Raw genomic sequence first — 25,700 nt, forward strand, 5'->3', positions numbered from 1 at the left:
ATATGGTAAAATTTCATAGGAAAATTTCAACGTTAAAACAACGTTATTTATAAATTAGTCTTACGCGTTGGTATTTCAGAAGAAAAAATATTTTGATTGAAAGGTTACTAAAGAATAATATTTAATTAAAATTTCGTCTTCTATTTCAGAACAAATGTATGTTTTTATTAGTTTTCAACGAAAAATTTCATTATAATGAACCAAATATAAGCTTTTTCCAACGTCAAGATAAAACTAAATCAGGCTAAACTAAAATTATTTGATGTCCGATGTATTTGTTTCCATATTTGATGTATAAATGTAGAAATAACGTTTTAAGACGTAATTTTCCACCAGTTTATCCTTTTATCTTTTTTTTATAGTCTAATTCTATGATGTCCTACGATTACCTTAAAAATAAACCATAGAAAGTACAGGAAATAGAACGAGAGTCTTGAAACTTTTAATAGTATGATTTCATAAAAAAATATTTAAGGACTTTCAACGTTAGAATAACGTCATTTAAAAATATGTGCCATGTCTTCGTGTTTTTTAACAAAATTTCCCTTCTTGTTAAAATAAAATTCAAGTTTTTCGTTCCCATGTGACACGATACACGATATGAAATTTACGTAGTTATACCACGACGTTAAATAAACGTCAAATAACTGTAATTATTTTTTTCCGAAGAAAAAATATTTAGTTTGAAAAGTTGTTAAAGAATGATGATTAATTAAATTTTCATCTTCCCCTTCAGAGCAAATGTACTTTTTTCTAATGTTTTTAACGTGAAATTGAATTACAGTGAAGTGAACTAAATGTAACGTGTTTTCAACGTCAAAATAAAACGCAAATTCATCAAGCATTTTTAAATAAATATGTTTGTTTGTATTCCTCGTTCCGATTTATTTATCTCCAATTTAATATATAAAAGTACAAATAACGTTCTTAAGACGTAATTTTCTATTAGTTTTTGAATTTACTGTCATTTGACAGTTTAATATGTACCTGGGATTCTATGATGTCCTTTAAATACCTTAAAAAATATACCGTACCATGAAAAGCAAAAAAAAAATATGAAAATATATGGCAAAACTTCATAGAAAATTTCAACGTTAAAATAACGTTATTTATAAATTAGTCTCACGCGTTCGTAGTTCAGAAGAAAAAATAATTCGATTGAAGGGTTATTAAAGAATAATATTTAATAAAAATTTCGTCTTCCATTTCAGAACAATTGTACGTTGTTTTTTTTTTAGTTTTTAACGAGAAATTTCATTATAATGAACTAAATATAAGGTTTTTCCAACGTCAAGATAAAACTAAATCAGGCTAAACTAAAATGATTTGACGTCCGATGTATTTGTTTCAATATTTGATGTATAAATGTAGAAATAACGTTTTTAAGACGTAATTTTCCACCAGTTTATCCTTTTATCTTTTTTTGATAGCCTAATTCTATGATGTCCTTCGATTACCTTAAAAATAAACTATAGAAAGGACAGGAAATAGGAAGAAACTCTTGAAACTTTTAATAGTATAATTTCATAAAAAAATATTTAAGGACTCTCAACGTTAGAATAACGTCATTTAAAAATATGCGCCATGTGCTATATTCGTGCTTTTTAACAAAATTTCCCTTCTCAAATAACTGTAATTATTTTTTTCCGAAGAAAAAATATTTAGTCTAAGAAGTTGTTAAAGAATGATGATTAATTAAAATTTCATCTTCCCCTTCAGAGCAAATTTAGATACGTTTATCTAACGTTTTTAACCTCAAATTGAATTGCAGTGAAATGAACTAAATATAACTTTTTTTTTAACAAATATATTTATTTGTATTCCACGTTCCGACCTATTTGGCTCCAATTTAAGATATAGTTGTACAAATAACGTTTTTAAGACGTAATTCTCCATTAGTTTCTGAATTTAGCGTCATTTGATTGTTTAATATGTACCTGGCATGCTATGATGTCCTTTAAACACTTTAAAAAATAAACCGTACCATAAAAAAGTAAAGAAATTGTGGGAAATAGCAAAATTTACTTCATGAACTAAATATAACGTTTTTTCAACGTCGATATTAAATTTTTTGTTCATTTCAGCATTTTGCATTTATACTAGAGCATTATTTAATTCGTAAGTACGACATTCTTGAACGTAGATTATATTTAAATTTTATTACAGAAGCGTTAAAAACACGTTAAATTTGTGGATTTTTTGTGTGACGCGTTGACGTGCGACAAACGTTTTTATTATGCGTGTGAAATTAATATAAGTTTGAGGTTAGAAATTACCGCTAAATTAACCAACCCGAATAAATAATAATTACAAACCATAAAAATTGGCGGCGCCTTTAATATTTTAATTCTAAATAACTAACTTGGGGATAATTAAAAATGATAATCAAATTAGTATTTTTAAATGAATTTTTTGAAAGGTAATTTTGGTTTTTAGCAAACTTTCCCGGAAAGTAATAAATTAAACAAGAAAACCAGATTTCATGAAGTTTGAATAACGCATTCACTGCATTCAGTGCACTTTTGAACTTAGCAAACATCAAACTCTCATTATCCAAAGCACAAAATCTGGCTTTCATCCGCGCCTCTACTTCCATCAAATCCAACCAAACTCGAGAAATAGAATAATTAAAATTTACGTACCAGGAAATCAACAGCTTTTTCTTTCAACTGAAACCAAAAACACCTTATAGTTTGAATGAAACTCAAAAACCAAAAGTAACTATAATATATAATAATATACCAAAAAAAAATAATAAAGGATGGCCCGTTCGATCAATAAAAAATAAAGGACAAGATACGAGAGATATTCGTGCGGAAAGAATGTTACCCGGAGCCGTAGGGCGTCCACTTTAAGTGGGCCGCTTTTGACTTTAAAACACTAAAACTTGACTTTTTAAATTATTTACGGTCGGAGCTCGTTACTTGTCGTCACCAAAACACATTAGCTGAGAAACGGGCTCTCTTGTACCTGAGCTGAAATTTTTATGTGCCAAGGACGGAAAACGCGGTTTTACGGCCTCACGTGACGCCGGGACCGTCCACGAATCCAGCCGGGAAATTACCCGAAAAGCTGGGGTAAGTTAAAATTCCGCGGTTAATACTTCAATCAGCCTCTCTTTCGCATTTTCCGCGCGCCAGTTCCGGTAAGTCAACATTGAAATTTCATTAAAAGCCGCTCCGGGGAAAGTTTACCGGATTCGCGCCTAATCCGGGCGGTGGAATAAAGGTCAGCTCACATTACGCACAAAGGTGAGGTGCAACGGCTGTTAACCTTGCTTTAACGTCACCTTGTTACTGTTATGTTCGCGTAATGTCGCACCTCTGACGCGACGTTTCGGAGAAGAGGCAGAGCACCCTCAAGTGTGATTGAAATTGTGTGTTTATGTATTTTATATGAAGTAAAACGTTCGATCCCGCTTCTAAATTGATTCGTATGTAAACACGGCACTGTTCAAATATGGCGGCAAGCCAAAAGCTCTTTAGACAAATATTTGGCTTGGTATTAACCATTGCAAAGCCTACTTAGAGATTTCTGTTGACACGGGAACAAAAAACTAAACGAAATGTTGTGTTCGCCGCCCCGGCAAACACGGAGGAAAATCGGAAATTGTTTTTTCACGAAACGAGACACGATTTAACGAATTTTTTATACTACTAGTAGTATATATTTTTTAAAAAACCCATAGGTGACGTTTCGGTTTGGTAGTGGCCCTCGGGACCCATCCATCCCTTCTCCCATTGTGTAAACTTTAAACCCGTTAAACTAGACCCAGATTATCCCCGCAAAGGTGCCGCCTTGTTATGTTCAGGTCTCTTCTCATTATAGCCGTCACAATGGCCCATCTCGGTACTTATCGGGCATTAGACGCGATTTTCAAAAACATCTTGCGGTAGCCCATGTTTATGCCTCTCCATAAACCATCCCATTGTGCTGGGCAGAAAGGCCCACCATTGTGTCCCTGTCAAATCTCTTCTTTGTCCACCTGTTTCGTCTCGAGTGGTGGCGAATTTCGGCGTGACCACCTACCGGTCGAGACGTGGGTACATTTTTAAAACAAAAACCAATTTACCACCCGGGGAGGAGGTCGAGAAAAGGGAACAAATACATAAATTATGGGATGCAGGGCGGGAGTCGGACAGGGGGCGTCTACTGGGCAGCGGTTGTTGGTTTTGGGGAAGAGATAATAAGCCGGGTTTTAATTAGGCGGATTGGAAAAAATTGAGATGGGTTAGGAGATGGGTCTGGGGGTGAGGAAGCGATTATTGGCCATATGGTTGATTTCGAAGCGAAAATTATAATTTAGCTAGTTTTGTTGCGCAACGTCAATGTGACAAATGAAAAAGTCGGTTCGTAATGAGACTATTACGACATAGAATGTAGAAATGGAGGTTACTACATTATTGTTTTGATTACTCCTGAAAAATTAAATTAAATTGTACGTCATCAATCAATGAATATGTAAATAATAGGTATTCGCGTCGTACTGAAAACACAATTATGCTTTGCTCAAGTGACTCACACGTTACATGAAAAAATTGTCCAAGAATTGTTATAATAAAAACTGTTTTATTCGGATTTCATTTGTGTCAAAAAAATCTTAACTGTTACACTCTTTGGAGAAAAGTTGTGACAAATGGAAAACTCGTTTCGTAATGGGATTATTACGACATAGAATGTAGAAATGAAGGCTATTACAGAAAAGTGTTTTGTTTACTCCTGAAAAATTAAATTAAATTGTAGTTCATAAATCAACGAATAAGTAAAGTTTATAAAAATAATAATAATAATATTCGCGTCGTACTGAAAACACAATTATGCTTTGCTCAAGTGACTCACACGTTACATGACAAAATTGTCCAAGAATTGTTATAATAAAAACTGTTTTATTCAGATTTCATTTGTGTCAAAAAAATCGTAACTGTTACACTCTTTGGAGAAAAGTTGTGACAAATGGAAAACTCGTTTCGTAATGAGATTATTACGACATAGAATGTAGAAATGAAGGCTATTACAGAAAAATGTTTTGTTTACTCCTGAAAAATTAAATTAAATTGTAGTTCATAAATCAACGAATAAGTAAAGTTTATAAAAATAATAATAATAATATTCGCGTCGTACTGAAAACACAATTATGCTTTGCTCAAATGACTCACACGTTACATGAAAAAATTGTCCAAGAATTGTTACAATAAAAACTGTTTTATTCAGATTTCATTTGTGTCAAAAAAATCTTAACTGTTACACTCTTTAGAGAAAAGTTGTGACAAATGGAAAACTCGTTTCGTAAAGAGATTATTACGACATAGAATGTAGAAATGAAGGCTATTACAGAAAAGTGTTTTGTTTACTCCTGAAAAATTAAATTAAATTGTAGTTCATAAATCAACGAATAAGTAAAGTTTATAAAAATAATAATAATAATATTCGCGTCGTACTGAAAACACAATTATGCTTTGCTCAAGTGACTCACACGTTACATGAAAAAATTGTCCAAGAATTGTTATAATAAAAACTGTTTTATTCGGATTTTATTTGTGTCAAAAAAATCTTAACTGTTACACTCTTTGGAGAAAAGTTGTGACAAATGGAAAACTCATTTCGTAATGAGATTATTACGACATAGAATGTAGAAATGAAGGCTATTACAGAAAAGTGTTTTGTTTACTCCTGAAAAATTAACTTAAATTGTAGTTCATAAATCAACGAATAAGTAAAGTTTATAAAAATAATAATAATAATATTCGCGTCGTACTGAAAACACAATTATGCTTTGCTCAAGTGACTCACACGTTACATGAAAAAATTGTCCAAGAATTGTTATAATAAAAACTGTTTTATTCGGATTTCATTTGTGTCAAAAAAATCTTAACTGTTACACTCTTTGGAGAAAAGTTGTGACAAATGGAAAACTCATTTCGTAATGAGATTATTACGACATAGAATGTAGAAATGAAGGCTATTACAGAAAAGTGTTTTGTTTACTCCTGAAAAATTAACTTAAATTGTAGTTCATAAATCAACGAATAAGTAAAGTTTATAAAAATAATAATAATAATATTCGCGTCGTACTGAAAACACAATTATGCTTTGCTCAAGTGACTCACACGTTACATGAAAAAATTGTCCAAGAATTGTTATAATAAAAACTGTTTTATTCGGATTTCATTTGTGTCAAAAAAATCTTAACTGTTACACTCTTTGGAGAAAAGTTGTGACAAATGGAAAACTCGTTTCGTAATGAGATTATTACGACATAGAATGTAGAAATGAAGGCTATTACAGAAAAATGTTTTGTTTACTCCTGAAAAATTAAATTAAATTGTAGTTCATAAATCAACGAATAAGTAAAGTTTATAAAAATAATAATAATAATATTCGCGTCGTATTGAAAACACAATTATGCTTTGCTCAAGTGACTCACACGTTACATGAAAAAATTGTCCAAGAATTGTTATAATAAAAACTGTTTTATTCGGATTTCATTTGTGTCAAAAAAATCTTAACTGTTACACTCTTTGGAGAAAAGTTGTGACAAATGAAAAACTCGTTTCGTAATGAGATTATTACGACATAGAATGTAGAAATGAAGGCTATTACAGAAAAGTGTTTTGTTTACTCCTGAAAAATTAAATTAAATTGTAGTTCATAAATCAACGAATAAGTAAAGTTTATAAAAATAATAATAATAATATTCGCGTCGTACTGAAAACACAATTATGCTTTGCTCAAGTGACTCACACGTTACATGAAAAAATTGTCCAAGAATTGTTATAATCAAAACTGTTTTATTCGGATTTCACTTGTGTCAAAAAAATCTTAACTGTTACACTCTTTGGAGAAAAATTGTGACAAATGGAAAACTCGTTTCGTAATGAGATTATTACGACATAGAATGTAGAAATGAAGGCTATTACAGAAAAGTGTTTTGTTTACTCCTGAAAAATTAAATTAAATTGTAGTTCATAAATCAACGAATAAGTAAAGTTTATAAAAATAATAATAATAATATTCGCGTCGTACTGAAAACACAATTATGCTTTGCTCAAGTGACTCACACGTTACATGAAAAAATTGTCCAAGAATTGTTATAATAAAAACTGTTTTATTCGGATTTCATTTGTGTCAAAAAAATCTTAACTGTTACACTCTTTGGAGAAAAGTTGTGACAAATGGAAAACTCGTTTCGTAATGAGATTATTACGACATAGAATGTAGAAATGAAGGCTATTACAGAAAAATGTTTTGTTTACTCCTGAAAAATTAAATTAAATTGTAGTTCATAAATCAACGAATAAGTAAAGTTTATAAAAATAATAATAATAATATTCGCGTCGTACTGAAAACACAATTATGCTTTGCTCAAGTGACTCACACGTTACATGAAAAAATTGTCCAAGAATTGTTATAATAAAAACTGTTTTATTCGGATTTCATTTGTGTCAAAAAAATCTTAACTGTTACACTTTTTGGCGAAAAGTTGTGACAAATGGAAAACTCGTTTCGTAATGAGATTATTACAACATAGAATGTAGAAATGAAGGCTATTACACAAAAGTGTTTTGTTTACTCCTGAAAAATTAAATTAAATTGTAGTTCATAAATCAACGAATAAGTAAAGTTTATAAAAATAATAATAATAATATTCGCGTCGTACTGAAAACACAATTATGCTTTGCTCAAGTGACTCACACGTTACATGAAAAAATTGTCCAAGAATTGTTACAATAAAAACTGTTTTATTCAGATTTCATTTGTGTCAAAAATATCTTAAATGTTACACTTTTTGGAGAAAAGTTGAGACCTAGAATGCAATTCTTACCCGAGACGGAGCCGAGTCTTCAAAAATAGACATGAATATATAGGACGTTCAATGTTGCAGAAATAAAGTGACAGTTTTATTGATAATTTTGTCAAGGGTTTCGGCTTATCGGTGCAAGGATGTTATAATCGTCGCTATTTTTAAACTCGAGGCGAAGTCGAGATTTGAAAAGTCTGCGACGGATCTCAGATTTTGTTCAAAGACGACTATTCAAAATTGTTATTTCAGATCAATTTTGGGTGATATGTGTTTAGAAGAAAATTTAACATCGACAATATAATTCTTCCCGAGGCGGAGTCGAGCGCTGAAAAATAGACATCAGCATATAAGGGTGTCTAATTGCAAAATTGATATTTCCTTATACAAATTTTCCATTTCAAACATATTTTTAGTTTCATGTTGTGAAAAGAAGTCTACACGTATTAAAACAAAAAGGCAAAAAGTAAGCCCGCCCACCCGCCCTGTCTCAATTGTGATGATTTTTTTTATTCGCCGTGAATCAAGAGGGCGGAGCTTAACTGCAAAATTCTTACTTCTTTACAAGAAATTAAAAGCATGTTTTTGAGTATCGTGTTGTTCAAAGAACACTATGTATATTAAGAAAAAAGGGCAAAATATAAACCCCAACCACCCACCCGATCGTAATAGTAATAATTTTTTATTCTTAGACACTTGAAACACGTTTAAAATGGCAAATTTTTGTAAGTAAATATGGATCTTGCAATTAAGCCCCGCCCCTCGATCTGACAACGAATTAAAAATTCATCACAATTAAAAACTGAGATCGGGGCTTTATTTTTTTCCTGAATATACCTAGTGTTCTTTGAGCAACACGATACGCAAAACCATGTTTTTAATTTCTCGTAGAGAAACACGGATTTTGCAGTTAAGCTCCGCCTTCTTGGCCCACGACGAATAAAAAAAATCATCACAATAGAGATAGGGTGGGTGGGCGGGGCTTATATTTTGCCCTTTTTTTCTAAATATGTGTAGTCATCTTTTCACAAGAAGAAACTTAAAATATGTGTAAAATGGTAAATTTGTCTAGGGAAATATCGATTTTACAATTAAGCTCCACCCCTCGGCTTACGACCAATAAAAAGATCATCAGAATCGAGACAGGGCGGGTGGGTGGGGCTTGTATTTTGCGTTTTGTTTTCTTAATATACATAGTATTCTTTGAACAAGACGATACTCAAAAACATCTTTTTTATTTCCTGTAGAGAAATAAGGATTTTGCAATTAAGCTCCTCCCCTCGGCTTACGACGAATAAAAAAATCGTCACAATAGAGATAGGGTGGGTGGGCGGGGTTTACATTTTGCCCTTATTTTCTAAATATGTGTAGTCATCGTTTCACACAAAATGGTAAATTTGTATAATAGGTAATATCGATTTTGTAATTACGCTCCGCCCCTCCGTCTGACAACGAATGAAAAATTCATCATGACTGAGATCGAGACGGATGGGTGGAGATTCTCTTTTGGTTTTCTTTTATAATTAATGCATTTAGATTTCTCTGTACAACACGATTACTTTTTTATTCGGCTTACGACGAATAAAAAAAATCATCAGAATTGTGATAGAGCGGATTATATGTTGCCTCTTTTCTTTCCTAATATACATGGCCATCTTTTTACAACAATAAACTTAAAATATGGTTAAAATGGTAAATTTATGCAAGGAAATATGGATTTTGCAATTATGGGGCGGAGCCTAATTGCAAAATTGAAATTTCCTTTTACAAATTTTCCATTTTAAACATGTTTTAAGTTTCATGTTATGAAAAGAAATCTACACATATTAAAAGAAAAAGGCAAAATGTAAGCCCGCCCACCCACCCTGTCTCAATTGCGATGATTTTTTTCATTCGCCGTGGACCAAGAGGGCGGAGCTTAACTGCAAAATAATGCCATGTGTATTAAAAAATAGGCAAAATATTAACATACTTTATGACATATACACTTTGAAAAAAAGTTGAAACTTAGAACGTAATTATTACCCGAGGCGGAGCCGAGTTTTGAAAAATAAACATGAATGTAAATAGGGCGTTTTAAAAAATAAAATGATAGATTTTTTAATAATTTTCTCAACGATTTCGGGTTATCAGTACTATGGTGCAGTCGCGTTGTTTTTACACCCGAGGCGAAGTCGAGAGTTGAAAAATAGATATGATTATCTAGGGCGTTTAATATTGAAAAAATGAAGTGTTAGTTTTATTATTAATTTTCTTGATGATTTCGGGGTATCACTACAATGATGTAGTGGAGGGTATTTTCAAACCCGAGGCGAAGCCGAGAGTTAAAATACACACTACAGATCTCAGATCTCGTTTAAACAGGAATATTCAAGGTTTTTCTTTCAATTTTTGTAAGGAAATATGGATTTTGCAATTACACTCCGCCCCTCGGTCTGCCAACGAATGAAAACTTCATTACTATTTGGATCAGATATGGGTGGGGCTTAATCTTTGCTTTAATTGTTTTGTATTCTTTTAACAACGTCATACGCAAAAACATGTTTTTAATTTCTCGTAGGGAAACACGGATTTTGCAGTTAAGCTCCGCCTTCTTGCCCCACGACGAATAAAAAAATCATCACAATTGACATAGGGTGGGTGGGCGGGGCTACATTTTGTCAACACGACACGCAAAAACATGTTTTTAATTTCTCATAGAGAAATACGGATTTTGCAGTTAAGCTCCGCCTTCTTGTCCCGCGACGAATAAAAAGATCATCACAATTGAGACAGGGCGGGTGGGCGGGGCTACATTTTGCCTTTTTTCTTAATATTTGTAGATTTAATTCGACAACAAGAAACTTAAAACATGTCTAAAATGAATGAATTAAGTTGAGACCTATAATATAATTCTTACCCGAGGCGGCGCCGAGTGTTCAAAAATTGATGAACATTTAGGGCATCTAATATTGTAATATTGAAAAAGTAATTAAGTGACACTTTTATTAATAATTTTCTCTAGGATTTCAGACATTTTGAAACTCGAGGCGAAGCCGAGAGTTAAAATATATGCCACAGATTCCAGATTTTGTTTAATAAGAAATATTCAAGATTATTCTTTCATATCAATTTTGAATAATGTACATTTTGAAGAAAAGTTGAGACCTAGAATGTAATTCTTACCCGAGGCGGAGTCGAGTGTTGAAAAATAAATGAACATTTACGGCGTCTAATATTGAAAAAGTGATTAAGGAAGTGACACTTTTTTAAATAATTTTTCAATGATTTGGGATTATCAGTACAATGGTGCAGTCGTCCTGTTTTTAAACACGAGGCGAAGCCGAGAGTTGAAAAATATGCTACGCATCTCAGATTTTGTTTAAAAAGGAGTACCTAGGTATTCAAGATTTGTTTTTCATATCAATTTTTTTAAACATATTGTTAGTTTTATGGTGTTAAAAGAAATCTACACATATTAAAAAAAAGACAAAATGTAAGCCCGCCCACCCACCCAATCTCGATTCTGATGAATTATTTTATTCGTCGTAAGTCGAGGGGCGGAGCCTAATTGCAAAATACTTCTTTCCAAAAAAATAAAGACATGTTTTTGAGTATCGTGTTGTTCGAAGATTACTATGTATGTTAAGAAGAAAAAAAACAAAATATAAACCCCGCCCACCCACCCTCTCTCAATTGTGATCATTTTTTTATTCTGAGAAACTTGAAACACGTTCAAAATGGTCAATTTTTGTAAGAAAATGTGGATTTTCCAATTAGGCTCCGCCCCTAGGCCTGCCAACGAATGAAAACTTCATTACTATTTAGATCAGAGCAGGTATGGGTGGGACTTAATCTTTAGTTTTAATTTTTTCTTAATATACGTAGTCATCTTTGAGCAACACGATACGCAAAAGCATGTTTTTAATTTCTCATAGAAAAATACGGATTTTGCAGTTAAGCTCCGCCTTCTTGGCCCACGACGAATAAAAAAATCATCACAATTGAGACAGGGTGGGTGGGCGGGGCTTATATTTTGTCTTTTTTCTTAATAAACGTGGCCGTCTTTTCAGAACAAGAAATTTAAAGCAGTTTAAAATGGTAAATTCTTGTAGAAACATATGGATCTTGCAATTAAGCACCGCCCCTCGATCTGACAACGAATGAAAAATTCATCACAATTGAGAATTGTGAACGGGGCGGGTATGGGTAGGGCTTAATCTTCGTCTTTATTTTTTTCTTAATATACCATATTTTTAATCTCTCGTAGAGAAATACGGATTTTGCAGTTAAGCTCCGCCTTCTTGGCCCACGACGAATAAAAATAATTATCACAATTGAAACAGGGTGGGTGGGCGGGGCTTCACTTTGGCTTTTTTTCTTAATATGTGTAGACTTAATTCGACAAGAAGAAAAGATAAATAACATAATTCTTACCCGAGGCGAGGCCGAGTTTTCAAAATAGAAACGCACACAGAAGGCGTTCATTATAGAAAATATAAAGTAACAGTTTCATTAATAGTTTTCTCGACGATTTCGGGTTATCATTACAATGCTACAGTCGCCGCTGTTTTTATACACGAGGCGAGGTCGAGTATTGAAAATTATGCCACGAATTCAGTATTCAAGATTTTCATCTCATATCAATTTTGAGTGATATAAGTTTTGAGAAAAGTGGAGATCTAGGACGTAATTCTTACCCGAGGCGCAGCCGAGTGTCGAAAAATAGACACGAACATTTAGGGCGTTTACTATTGAAACAATAAAGTGGCCGTTTTTTTAATAATTCGCTCGATGATTTCGGGTTATTATGATGTAGTAGCCGCTACTTTTAAACTCGAGGCGAAGCCGAGAGTTAAAAAATATGCCAAAGATGATTTTTTTTTTAAAAGATGATGTATTCAAGATATTTCTTTCACATCGAATTTGAGTGATATACATTTTGAAGGCGGAACCGAGTGTTGAAAACGAACATTTAGGGGGTTTAATTTTGAAAAATTAATTAAGTAGCAGTTTTATTAATAATTTTCTGGGCGATTTAGGGTTATCAGTACAATGGAACAGGGGTCCTATAAACCCCGCCCACCCACCCTATCTCAATTGTGATCATTTTTTTATTCTTGATACTCAAAAACACGTCTTACATGGTAATTTCTTGCCGAGAAATAATAGGATTTTGCAGTTAAGCTCCGCCTTCTTGGCCCACGACGAATAAGAAAAATCATCACAATAGAGACAGGGTGGGTGGGCGGGGCTTCATTTTGCCTTTTTTTCTTAATATGTGTAGACTTAATTCGACAACAAGAAACTTAAAACATGTCTAAAATGGTAAATTTGTGTAATAATCAACTTATTCCTCCACTGAGGGTTGAAAAATATGCCACGGATTTCAGGTTTTATTTAACAAGGAGTTTTCAAAGTGTTATTATTATAGAATTATAGGCATTTTTGAAATCAAAGTCTTGACTAAATTACACACAATATATGTCAGATATTTTGTAAAACCTGCACGTAAAGGCCGCTTTTCCCCGATTTTCTCCTTTCCCTTAATTATGCCTTGCTCGTCAACAGTGACGTAATTCACGTCACAGCCGGCGGTTCGCGAAACGCGCCCTCTGCATGCACGAGCATGCATCAAACTCAGCGGCGCGGAACGCACAGGAAGGTATTAAGATAAAGAAGGCCGCAAACGTAAAATAGTGAAATAGTCCGAAATGTTAATGACGGTGTGAAGAACATCTCGTCGCGTTCCGAGCTCGCATTTCGAATTCGAAATGAGCTGAAAGCAGGCGCCTACTTTTAATTTACCCCGTCGGACTGCGGCCGTTTATGAATAAATTTAATTGTTTTTTTTCGGAGCCGGTACACAACACACCTACGATTAGACCGCGAACGAGCAGCATAAACGCTGATTTGATTATGTAAATAGTAGAAATAGTTTTATCAGTTTTCATGTTCGTTATCGTGAAAAATCCTTGTTATAATTTCATTTAACAACTCCCTAGCGCTGTATTATATACAAATTATTCAGGGAATAAATTAAGCGGGGCCGGATTAGGTGTTGTTTATTTTCTATGGTTAATAGTGTAATGTATATTTATGCTTTCATGACGAAATGTTTTGGTATTCTTCTGACACGGTTTTATCAAGCGAGGCTTTAAGTGCGCCGTATAAATACAACAATTAATCAAGAATTAAAATTAACAAACATGGTGATAATGGCATGGACGTTATCGGTGTTTGTGTTTCTTGTTTCTCACTACGAGGATTAATGTCAATCATGTAACAATAATTGGATGAAATAATTAATAGTTGTTTTATCAGCCGACGTTTGATTAAAAGCCGAAAAATAAAAATTTTATGTTCTATTCTTGGCCGCTAATTAGCGCTATCGCCAATAAATCACCACTTTTTCCGAAAATTCTAACTAAAATTCGCTGATTTCACGCATTTATTCCTAATGTCACTCATTGCATGAGAATATGTGATTTTTTATCTGGATTCGAACGAGGTGATTGCATGCTCATAATTTTCTCAAACTTACGATTTTCTTTACACTGTCACCATCGGTTTTAAATCAGAGTGCTTTATCGACTCGGTTTGTGTCAACATTTTTTCTGGAGTTTCTCGAATTTATTTCGTTAATGTGGCAAAGCGCAATAAAATCGGAAAAATACGGCCGTTTTCGCCCCTATCACACAAATATCAAATTTTGAAGAAAATCTCAGACAAGAATTTGTAAAAAGCGGCACACAGCTCGTTTTCGCATGAGCGGCGCAAACACTTAATTTTTTTCTACAACGTATAACCCTAAAAAACCGTCACCCAGAAGTGAAGGGTTACTCGAACAATCGACGTCCCGAAAGAACCAAGACGGCGTATTTAAGTCGAACATGGTCCGATAATTTGCCTGTGTGCATCTTTTCGGAGCGACGATCGTAAATTTCCGAAGCGTAAGGGCCATAATCGGGCGCCGGCCGGCCTCTTTGACTTTCCAACTCGATGAGCCAAAAATTAACCAGCCGACAAAAAATTTTCCGACGTGTAGCCGGAGTTTGTCTCTTCTCTCCACGTTTGCGCTTCGATGCGCCACAGATATACAGGGCGAGCACAAACGGTTGCTATAGTTTTGGAAAACGGGCGGTGTGCGACGAGGATCCATTGTCGCGCACTGATCTTTCGCGTTTTTCAGCAGCGACATTACGTGGTAGCCTGAGAGCCTGAGCATATTTACCCATCCCGCGCAAATATTTGCCTCCGAAAAACTCTGTCGGCTTCCGAAAACGGCAAACACGCACAAACACACGGACCGCCGTAATTTTTCCCATTCATGTCGCGGTGTCAGCGACAATGCAGGAACTTCTGAGAGCCGTCGGCTGGCTGAAATATTCCTTCTGTTTTAGTGCGTTCCGTGATAATAACTCAACACCCTTTTATGTTAATTCGGGGGCGGCGGGCCGATTTGCATGCGTCCGAGGGTAATTTAGTGATCGGTTTCGATCGGGTCCGACTTGTAAGCGGTAATGTATTCGTGCCGAATTTGTTCGACATTGATACCGATCAGATAACGTTTGTCTTTTTGTGGACGGCTGTAGAGGGTTGGAACGAGCCGCGAATTGTGTGTAGAGGACGGCGGGATGTGGAAATGTAAATTGTTTGATTGGCGATGTGCAAACCGTGTTCGGCGGCGAGGAATGCGAACGAGGCGGGACGGCGGAACAGGGATTTTTGTTTTTTTGGGTGGAGAGGGTCTAGTGTGTTTGTGTTGGGAGTTCGGGCGATTTTTTGACGTATTACGACTGTAAATGCGTGCGACCATTTTTTTTTAAACTGCAAGCATACAAACTGTTTGAATTACAACCTACTGGTACAGGAAGTGTGTGTTAATTATATTTAACTCTCGGCTTCGCCTCGGGTGGAAATGAAAATGTAGACGAGAACACGGAAATCAGTTCTCTTTTTACTCAGTCTGAACAATTTTGGGTGCAAAGCCAAGTTTCACAGTTGAGAAGTTTTCACCCGGAGGTGCAGCTGAAGTTTAAAAGATGTGTAGGATGTTATATATTTAATTACATATATGTTACATGCTCAGAGTAAAGGAAAATGTTCATAACTCGGCTTCGCCTCGGGTGGAATTTTTTTAAGTTTTGGAGACTTACAGAAATTTTCAAAACTCTATTAGAAATATTTTCGAGGATATGTAAACATTCTACAAAAGACAGATGTTCTAAAAATGACGTAAAATCTAGAAATTCTTAACAACTAGTATATTTGGAAATTTTTGAGATACCAAAGATTTTAAACATTTTGGAGTTTCAATAGACACTAGGTACAATTGTGTTAATATGCGTATTAACATTTCTAACATTTAGAAATTTCAGGCATTTTACACTTTTTAGATATGAAAAGTTTTGTAGATTCCAGATAAAAAATATCTATAATTTTGGACTGTAACAGTTCTAGAAATTTAGAAAATGTTGAATTTTTAAAAACCTTGTAAAGATTTTACATGTCAAACATTTTAGAAATTTCGAATTTCAAATTCAATAAAAAATACACCAAAAGGAGTCCCCGAAGGTTTTTCTATAGTCTAATAAAATACTAGAGGGCTCTATCTTGGAAACTTTTTAAAAATTCTACAAATTCTAGCTATTCTGGAAATCTTGTAAATCTGGGATATTAGAGTGTCTAGAATAATATCGAAGTACCAAAGATTCTAATAATTTCTAAAATTTTTGGGTTTTAATAGACGCTTCTAGCTTTCTGGATATAATTGTATATATTTTTTTTATATTTTAACATTTTTTTTTTGGATTTAGGAATTTCCGACATTTTGCACCTCTTAGATATCAGAAACTTTGTAAATTATTATAGATTTCTACGTTTGCTCAATATTAATTCTTTATTTTTCGATTTTTCAATTTCTCGATGTTACAAATTTTAGTTTTTTCAAATTTTCACAAAATAAAATTATTTTTTTAATTTTTCAGTTTAGCAATTTAGAATTTTTCGATTTTTCGATTGTTAGATGTTTTCAAATTTTCAATTTTTCCATTTGCAAATTTTCGAATTTACGAAGTTTGTTTTTTCGATTTTTCGATGCTACAATTTTAAGGTCTTTTAATTTTTCATTTTTTTATTGTATTTAGATTTATTAATTTTTCGTTCCTTTAATTTTTCCACTTGCAATTTTCCCATTTTAAGAAGTTTCAATTTTTTTATTTTTTATTTCTTCAATTTTTCTATTTTTAATTTTCTGTTTTCCAGTTTCTCAATTTTTATTTTTTGGATTTCTGAATTTTTCAAACTTTACAGTTCCTCTATTTTTAATTTTTCGATTTGTCAGTTTCTCGATGAGCTACAATTTTTGTTTTTTTCAGATTTGCGGAATTTTATTTTTTGTGTTTTCATTTCATTTTCTCGGTTTTTAAATGTCCAATTTTTCAATTTTGAATTTTTCGGTTTTTAAACTTTCCCATTTTCAACTTTTCTATTCGTTGTATTTAAATTTTTCGATTTTTAAATTTTACGTTTATTCAATTTTTCGATTTTTAATATTTCAATTTATGTAATTTTCGATCTTTGAATTTTCCGATTTTTCAATGTTTCCATTGTTAATTTTTTCGGCTTTTCAGTTTTGGTTTTTGATTTTTCGATTTTTTTTCATTTTCTCAGTTTTTTCTTTTCTTTAATTTTTCGAATTTTAACTTTTCGTTTTTTAACATTTGTGTCAAATTTTTCGTTTTTTCAATTCTTCAATTTTTAAGTTTTTTGATTGTTCCTCGATTTTGAATTTTTTGATTTTTTATTTTTCGATTTTTCAATTTCTCAATGTTACAATTTTTAGTTTTTTCAAATTTTCGGAAAATATTTTTTTTTTTTTTTCAGTTTAGCAATTTTGAATTTTTCGATTTTTCGATTGTTAGATGTTTTTTCGATTTTTTAACTTTTCGTTCCTTCAGTTCTCAGACTTTTCACAATTCTGTTCGTTAAATTTTAATTTTTCGATTTTTTAGGTTTCGTTTATTCAATTTTTTACGATTATTTATTTTTCAGTTTTTTAAATCTTCGTTTCTTCAGTTGTTCGATTAATAGTTTTTCAATGTGTCATTTTTCGAGTTTTCAAATTTTTAACTTTTCCATTTGCAAATTTTCGAATTTACGAAGTTTTGCTTTTTCAATTTCTCGATGCTACAATTTTAAGCTCTTTTAATTTTTCAATTTTTTTATTGTATTTAGATTTATTAATTTTTCGTTCGTTTAATTTTTCCACTTGCAATTTTCCCATTTTAAGAAGTTTCAATTTTTTAATTTTTTATTTCTTCAATTTATGGATTTTGAATTTTCTCTGTTTTCCAGTTTCTCAATGTTTATTTTTTCGACTTCTGAATTTTTCAACTTTACAGTTCCTCTATTCTTAATTTTTCTATTTTAATTTTTCGATTTGTCAGTTTCTCGATGAGCTACAATTTTTGGATTTTTCAGATTTGCGGAATTTTATTTTTCATGTTCTCATTTCATTTTCTCGGTTTTTAAGTGTCGAATTTTTCATTTTAGAATTTTTCGGTTTTTAAATTTTTCCATTTTCAACTTTTCTATTCGTTGTATTACAATTTTTCGGTTTTTAAATTTTACGTTTAATCGATTTTTCCATTTTTAATATTTCAATTTATGTAATTTTCCATCTTTCAACTTTTCGATTTTTCAATGTTTCCATTGTTAATTTTTTCGGCTTTTCAGTTTTGGTTTTTGATTTTTAGATTTTTTTTATTTTGTCAGTTTTTCGTTTCTTTAATTTTCCGATTTTTAACTTTTCGTTTTTAACGTTTGTGTCAAATTTTTCGTTTTTTCAATTTTTCAATTTTTAAGTTTTTCGACTGTTCCTCGATTTTGAATTTTTTGGTTTTTTATTTGTCGTTTTTGCAATTTCTCGATGTTTTTAGTTTTTTCAAATTTTTACAAAATAAAATTATTTTTTTAACTTTTCAATTGATTTTTGGATTTTTTAAATTTTCCCTCTTTCAGTTCTTAGATTTTTCACAATTTTGTTTGTTAAATTTTAGTTTTTCGATATTTTAGTTTTGATTTATTCAATTTTTTACGATTATTTATTTTTCAGTTTTTTAAATTTTCGTTTCTTCAGTTTTTCGATCGATAGTTTTTCGATGTGTCATTTTTCGAGTTTTCAATTTTTTAACTTTTCCGTTTGCAAATTTTCGAATTTACGAAGCTTGTTTTTTCAATTTCTCGATGCTACAGTTTTAAAGTCTTTTAATTTTCAATTTTTTGATTGTATTTAGATTTATTAATTTTTCGTTCCTTTAATTTTTCCACTTGCAATTTTCCCATTTTAAGAAGTTTTAATTTTTATTTTTCTATTTCTTCAATTTTTCGATTTTTAATTTTCTCTGTTTTCCAGTTTCTCAATTTTTATTTTTTCGACTTCTGAATTTTTCAGCTGTACAGTTCCTCTAATTTTAATTCGTTGTATTTCAATTTTTCGATTTTTAAATTTTGCGTTTATTCGATTTTTCGATTTTTAATATTTCAATTTATGTAATTTTCGATCTTTCAACTTTTCGATTTTTCAGTTTCGGTTTTTGATTTTTCGATTTTTTTTAATTTTTTCAGTTTTTCGTTTCTTTAATTTTTCGATTTTTAACTTTTCGGTTTTTAACGTTTGTGTCGAATTTTTCGTTTTTTCATATTTTCAATTTTTAAGTTTTTTGACTGTTCCTCGATTTTTAATTTTTTGATTTTTTATTTGTCGATTTTTCAATTTTTTGGTGTTACAATTTTTAGTTTCTTTAAATTTTCACAACTTGATTTTTTTAACTTTTTAGTTGTCAATTTAGAATTCAGAATTCTTCGGTTTTTCAGTTATTAGATGTTTTAATTTTTCGATTTTTAGTTTTCGTTTATCCAATTTTTCGACTTTTTAAATTTTTGATTTTTCGCCTTGAATGTTTCAATTATTCAGTTTGTTTCTTTAAATTTTCCATTTGCAAATTTTCGAATTTAAGAAGTTTCGTTTTTCATATCTCAATTTTTGTTTTAATTTTTCTGTTTTTTAACTTTTCGGTCGTTCAATTTTTCGATTTTACAATTTTTGGGTTTTTCTGTTGGTCGATTTTTCAGTTTTTCATTTCTCCAATTTTTTTAAAGAATTTTAGATTTTAGAATTTTCTCGATTTGAAAATTTTTTAACTTTCAAAATTTTTGAAATTCTTTATTTTTCGATTTTTCAATTTCTCGATGTTACAATTTTTAGTTATGTATTTCAAATTTTCCAATTTTATTTTTCCGATTTATTATTTTGTCAATAATTAAAATTTTTTCGGTTTTTCATGTACTAGACGTTTTCAATTTTTCATTTTTTCTTCTTAGATTTTCACTTCTCTGTTCGTTGAATTCAAAAAAGATTCACCAAATTTCCAAAATTTTGGAGTTTCAATAGACACTAAATATTCCAGCTTTCTGGATATATACAATTTTTTAAATATTTGAATATTGTTTTATAGGACTCGGTAATTTCAAACACTTGACACTCCTTACATATCAGAATTTTTTTAGATTATAGATTAAACATCTATAATTTTACTGTCTAAAAGTTTAGTAGATTTTAGAAAATGTTAAATTTTTAAGAATCTTGAAGATTTTCCATGGCTATAGATTTTAGAAATTTGGGAAATTTTATGCATTGTGTGATTTTAAAGATGCTAAATATTCTATAAATTATAGAGATTTTAGGGAATTTAGAACTCTAAATAGCTTTAAAAAAATTTAACAATTAGAAAATTTCACGAATTTTCGTTATTTTTGCAATATCTGACGATTAAAAAGTCTATAATTTTTGAGTCGTTATAAGAATTTTGGAGTTTTTAGAAAATGTTGCATTTTACAAATTCTGATCGATTTAGGATTTTACGGTTTTTAAAGATTTTACGTGTCATAGATTTTAGAAAATTGGAATTTCAAATTCTTTAAAAAATAGAACAATAGGAGTTCAGAAGGTTCTTTTATATTCTAAAAAAAGATACTAGAGGACCCTAAAATTGTCTCAAAGTCTTCATGAAATCTTGAAGACTTTTTGAAAATTCTGTGTTTCTATAGATTTTACAGGTTCTTAACATTCTGAAGAATATGTAAATATTCTACAAAATCTAGATGTTCTAGAAGTCTTCTAAATCTGAGATATGTTTAGAAATTTTAGAGGTATCAAACATTTACCAAATTTACAAAATTTTGGAGTTTCGATAGACACTAGATATTCCAGCTTTCTGGATATATAAATTTTTTAAAATATTTGAATATTTTGTTATAGGACTCGGTAATTTCAAACACTTGACACTCCTTACATATCACAAATTTTTTAAATTATAGATTAAACATCTATAATTTTACTGTGTAAAGGTTTTGCAGATTTTAGAAAATGTAAAATTTTTAAGAATCTTGAAGATTTTCCATGGTTATAGATTTTAGAAATTTGGGAAATTTTATGCATTGTGTAAATTTTAAAGAAGCTAAATATTCTATAAATTATAGAAATTTTAGGGAATTTAGAACTCCAAACAGCTTTAAAAAAAAAATTAACAATTAGGAAATTTCACGAATTTTCGTTATTTTTGCAATATCTGACGTTTAAAAAGTCTATAATTTTTGGGTGGTTATAAGAATTAGAAGAAGTTTTTAGAAAATGTTGAATTTTACAAATTCTGATCGATTGAGGATTTTACAGCTTTTAAAGATTTTATATGTCATAGAATTTTGAAAATTGGATTTCAAATTCTTTAAAAAATAAAACAATAGGAGTCCAGAAGCTTCTTTTATATTCTAAAAAAAGATACTAGAGGACCATAAAATTGTCTCAAAGTCTTCATGAAATCTTGAAGACTTTTTGAAAATTCTGTGTTTCTATAGATTTTACAGGTTCTTAACACTCTGAAGAATATGTAAATATTCTACAAATTCTAGATGTTCTAGAAGTCTTCTAAATCTGAGATATGTCTAGAAATTTTAGAGGTACCAAAGATTCAACAAAGTTCCAAAATTTTGGAGTTTCAATAGACACTAAATATTCCAGCTTTCTGGATATATAAAATTTTTTAAATATTTGAATATTGTTTTATAGGACTCGGTAATTTCAAACACTTGACACTCCTTACATATCATAAATTTTTTAAATTATAGATTAAACATCTATAATTTTACTGTGTAAAAGTTTTTCAGATTTTAAAAAATGTTAAATTTTTAAGAATCTTGAAGATTTTCCATGGTTATAGATTTTAGAAATTTGGGAAATTTTATGCATTGTGTAAATTTTAAAGAAGCTAAATATTCTATAAATTATAGAGATTTTAGGGAATTTAGAACTCCAAACAGCTTTAAAAAAAATTTAACAATTAGGAAATTTCAAGAATTTTCGTTATTTTTGCAATATCTGACGTTTAAAAAGTCTATAATTTTTGGGTGGTTATAAGAATTTTGAAGTTTTTAGAAAATGTTGAATTTTACAAATTCTGATCGATTTAGGATTTTACAGCTTTTAACGATTTTATATGTCATAGATTTTAGAAAATTGGAATTTCAAATTCTTTAAAAAATAAAACAATAGGAGTCCAGAAGGTACTTTTGTATTCTAAAAAAAATACTAGAGGACCCTAAAATTGTCTCAAAATCTTCATGAAATCTTGAAGACTTTTTGAAAATGCTGTGTTTCTATAGATTTTACAGGTTCTTAACACTGAAGAATATGTAAATATTCTACAAATTCTAGATGTTCTAGATGTCTTCTAAATCTGAGATATGTCTAGAAATTTTAGAGGTACCAAAAATTCAACAAATTTTCAAAATTTTGGAGTTTCAATAGACACTAAATATTCCAGCTTTCTGCATATATAAATTTTTTTAAATATTTGAATATTGTTCTATAGGACTCGGTAATTTCAGACACTTAACACTTCTTACAAACCAGAATTTTTTTAAATTATAGATCAAACATCTATAATTTTACTGTGTAAAAGTTTTGCAGATTTTAGAAAATGTTAAATTTTTAAGAATCTTGAAGATTTTCCATGGTTATAGATTTTAGAAATTTGGGAACTTTTATGCATTGTGTAAATTTTAAAGATGCTAAATATTCTATAAATTATAGAGAATTTAGGGAATTTAGAACTCCAAATAGCTTAAAAAAAAATTTAACAATTAGGAAATTTCACGAATTTTCGTTATTTTTGCAGTATCTGACGTTTAAAAAGTCTATAATTTTTGAGTGGTTATAAGAATTTTGGAGTTTTAGAAAATGTTGAATTTAGAAATTCTGATCGATTTAGGATTTTACAGGTTTTAAAGATTTTACGTGTCATAGATTTCAGAAAACTGGAATTTCAAATTCTTTAAAAAATAAAACAATAGGAGTCCAGAAGGTTCTTTTATATTCTAAAAAAAGATATTAGAGGACCCTAAAATTGTCTCAAAGTCTTCATGAAATCTTGAAGACTTTTTGAAAATTCTGTGTTTCTATAGATTTTACAGGTTCTTAACACTCTGAAGAATAAGTAAATATTCTACAAATTCTAGATGTTCTAGAAGTCTTCCAAATCTGAGATATGTCTAGAAATTTTAGAGGTATCAAACATTCACCAAATTTCCAAAATTTTGGAGTTTCAATAGACACTAAATATCCCAGCTTTCTGGATATATAAATTTTTTTTAAATATTTGAATATTTTTTTAAAGGACTCGGTAATTTCAAACACTTGACTCTCCTTACATACCAGAATTTTTTTAAAGTATAGATTAAACATCTATAATTTTACTGTGTACAGGTTTTGTAGATTTTAGAATATGTTAAATTTTTAAGAATCTTGAAGATTTTCCATGGTTATAGATTTTAGAAATTTTGGAACTTTTATGCATTGTGCAATTTTAAAGATGCTAAATATTCTATAAAATATAGAGATTTTAGGGAATTTAGAACTCTAAACAGCTTTAAAAAAAATTTAACAATTAGGAATTTTCATGAATTTTCGTTATTTTTCCAATATCTAAGGTTTAGAAAGTCTATAATTTTTTGAGTGATTACAAGGATTATAGAGATGCTAGAAAATGTTGAATTTTACTAAGAGTATAGTTTGAACGGGAGGCGCAACCAAGATTTGAAAAACACAGTGTATTTATTTTTACAACGTATAAATTTTTTTTTCACATTTTGTCGAAATCTTTATTAATTGCAATGGGCAATGCTCCATATATATCAAAAAGCGTACATATACAGGTAGAAAAAGAAATTAGTAATAAATTAGTGAACACGTCTGAAGATACACCGAATTACTCTCAAACTTGAAATTTTCTCTCTGCCTCGACAAGCCCAAGCCTAGTACACCTCGCGAACAATATCCTCTCCGCAAAACGACGGAAAAAACTTGTAGCTTGTGAGCGCAGGCCGAGTTGGCACGGGTGGTAAGTGGCGCCATCAATCATCACTGTACGAACTACGCCCAGGGCTGTCTGCTAAACAAACATATAATTATGTATATGAACCTCTGTTTATCCCAGCCACTATCATTACCACAATACCTGACCACACCGGGCCGCCCCCTCCCGCCCCCCGCCCGCCGGCCGGTGCAGATCCCCGAAAACGATAATTCCACATCTCCGAGTCGAGAATTACTCAATGAAAACCGGACGAAACGAGATCGTATCGGGTTTAATGTAGAGGCGAATCTCGTTACGTCATCGCCGACTTGACCCCTGTGGTATTCGCGAAAAGCGATCGCGACGCCATCTTGCGACGCCCTCGGAGTCGATATTTACATTAAAGAGTCGTTAGAGGCGATAGGATCTGGTAATGTCAACGGGTTTGACGGAAATTTCGGCGACATCGATCACGAGGGTGAGAGTGAGGTTATGGTCGAGCGCCATCTAGCGGCGACCGCGACGACGAAACGGGTTTTATTCGACTGAAACAATTTTTTTGTTGTAGCAAAAGGGTTAATATTGATATTTTGTTGAGAAAGATAATTGTGTAAAGTGGCTTTTTTCGAATTTTGGCAAAGTGGTAAGGCGCATTGTCCATTACCACTAATGTTTTTCTCCCATCAAATGGAAATACCGGAATTAATTGCTCTTGTACCCATGTTTTGAAGTTTGTACTGTTTATGGTCTTATGGTAATCTGGATCTTCGATTTTGGAAGTTGGCAATTTTGAACACCCACTCAGAAGCCCAGTAGAATGCGTCATTGGTCCATTGACTCCCATTTTAAAAAATCCTGGTTGACATCTGGATAATCCTCCTTATATTGCATATATTTTTTCCGAAAACTTTTTTTTTTCTGGACCCATAACCTGATTATCAGTTTTATAATTTTGGTTGTTTCAATTTTTACATTTTTTCAGTTCTCCAAATTTTTAATTTTAAAATTTTCATTTTTCCAATTTTTCAATTTTTTTGTGATTTCAATTTTTCAATTTGCACATTTTCGTTTAAGTTTTTGTGTTTTCTTTTTTTTTTAATATTTTGATTATTCAACTTATCGAATCAAAAAATGAAAAAATTGTGAAACAATAAAATTGAAAAAAAAAATTTTCTTCAATTTTTTGATTTGCTATTTTTCAATTTTTCATTATTTTGTTTCCTCTATTTTTAGATGTTGCAATTCTTCGATTTAAAATTGATCAAGTTTTCAGTTTTTTTTCGATTATTTAGTTCTTCATTTCTTCAAATTTTCTATTTGCAATTTCTCGTTTCGATTTTTTATTTTCTTTATTTTTACAATTTTTCATTTTTCAATGTTCCCATTGTAAAATTTTTTGTTTCTTCAATTTCAATTTTTTCAGTTTTTCTCCTCTTCAATTTTTGGATTTGTAGTTTTTTCTTTTCTTTATTATTACATTGCAAGTCAAAGTAAATATGCATAAAAAT

General features: G+C 31.0%; 1 protein-coding gene across 4 annotated transcripts in view; it reads right to left on the reverse strand.

Annotated features, from left to right (window-relative positions):
* LOC135136833 (optomotor-blind protein-like) overlaps window positions 1-25,700 on the reverse strand; it is a 174,480-nt gene that overhangs the window by 47,163 nt on the left and 101,617 nt on the right. For 2 of the 4 annotated variants that reach the window (XM_064066260.1, XM_064066259.1), the window contains exon 5: window positions 2,643-2,669. The exons of the other annotated variants lie outside the window; for them this stretch is intronic. In XM_064066260.1, the coding sequence (XP_063922330.1) occupies window positions 2,643-2,669 (27 nt within the window). The remainder of the gene's footprint in view (window positions 1-2,642; window positions 2,670-25,700) is intronic. 4 annotated transcript variants of the gene reach the window in all.

This window comes from Zophobas morio, unplaced genomic scaffold, assembly GCF_036711695.1.
Source record: "Zophobas morio isolate AGI-343-1 ecotype UQ-CSIRO unplaced genomic scaffold, CSIRO_AGI_Zmor_V1 ptg000027l, whole genome shotgun sequence".
NCBI lineage: Eukaryota > Metazoa > Arthropoda > Insecta > Coleoptera > Tenebrionidae > Zophobas > Zophobas morio.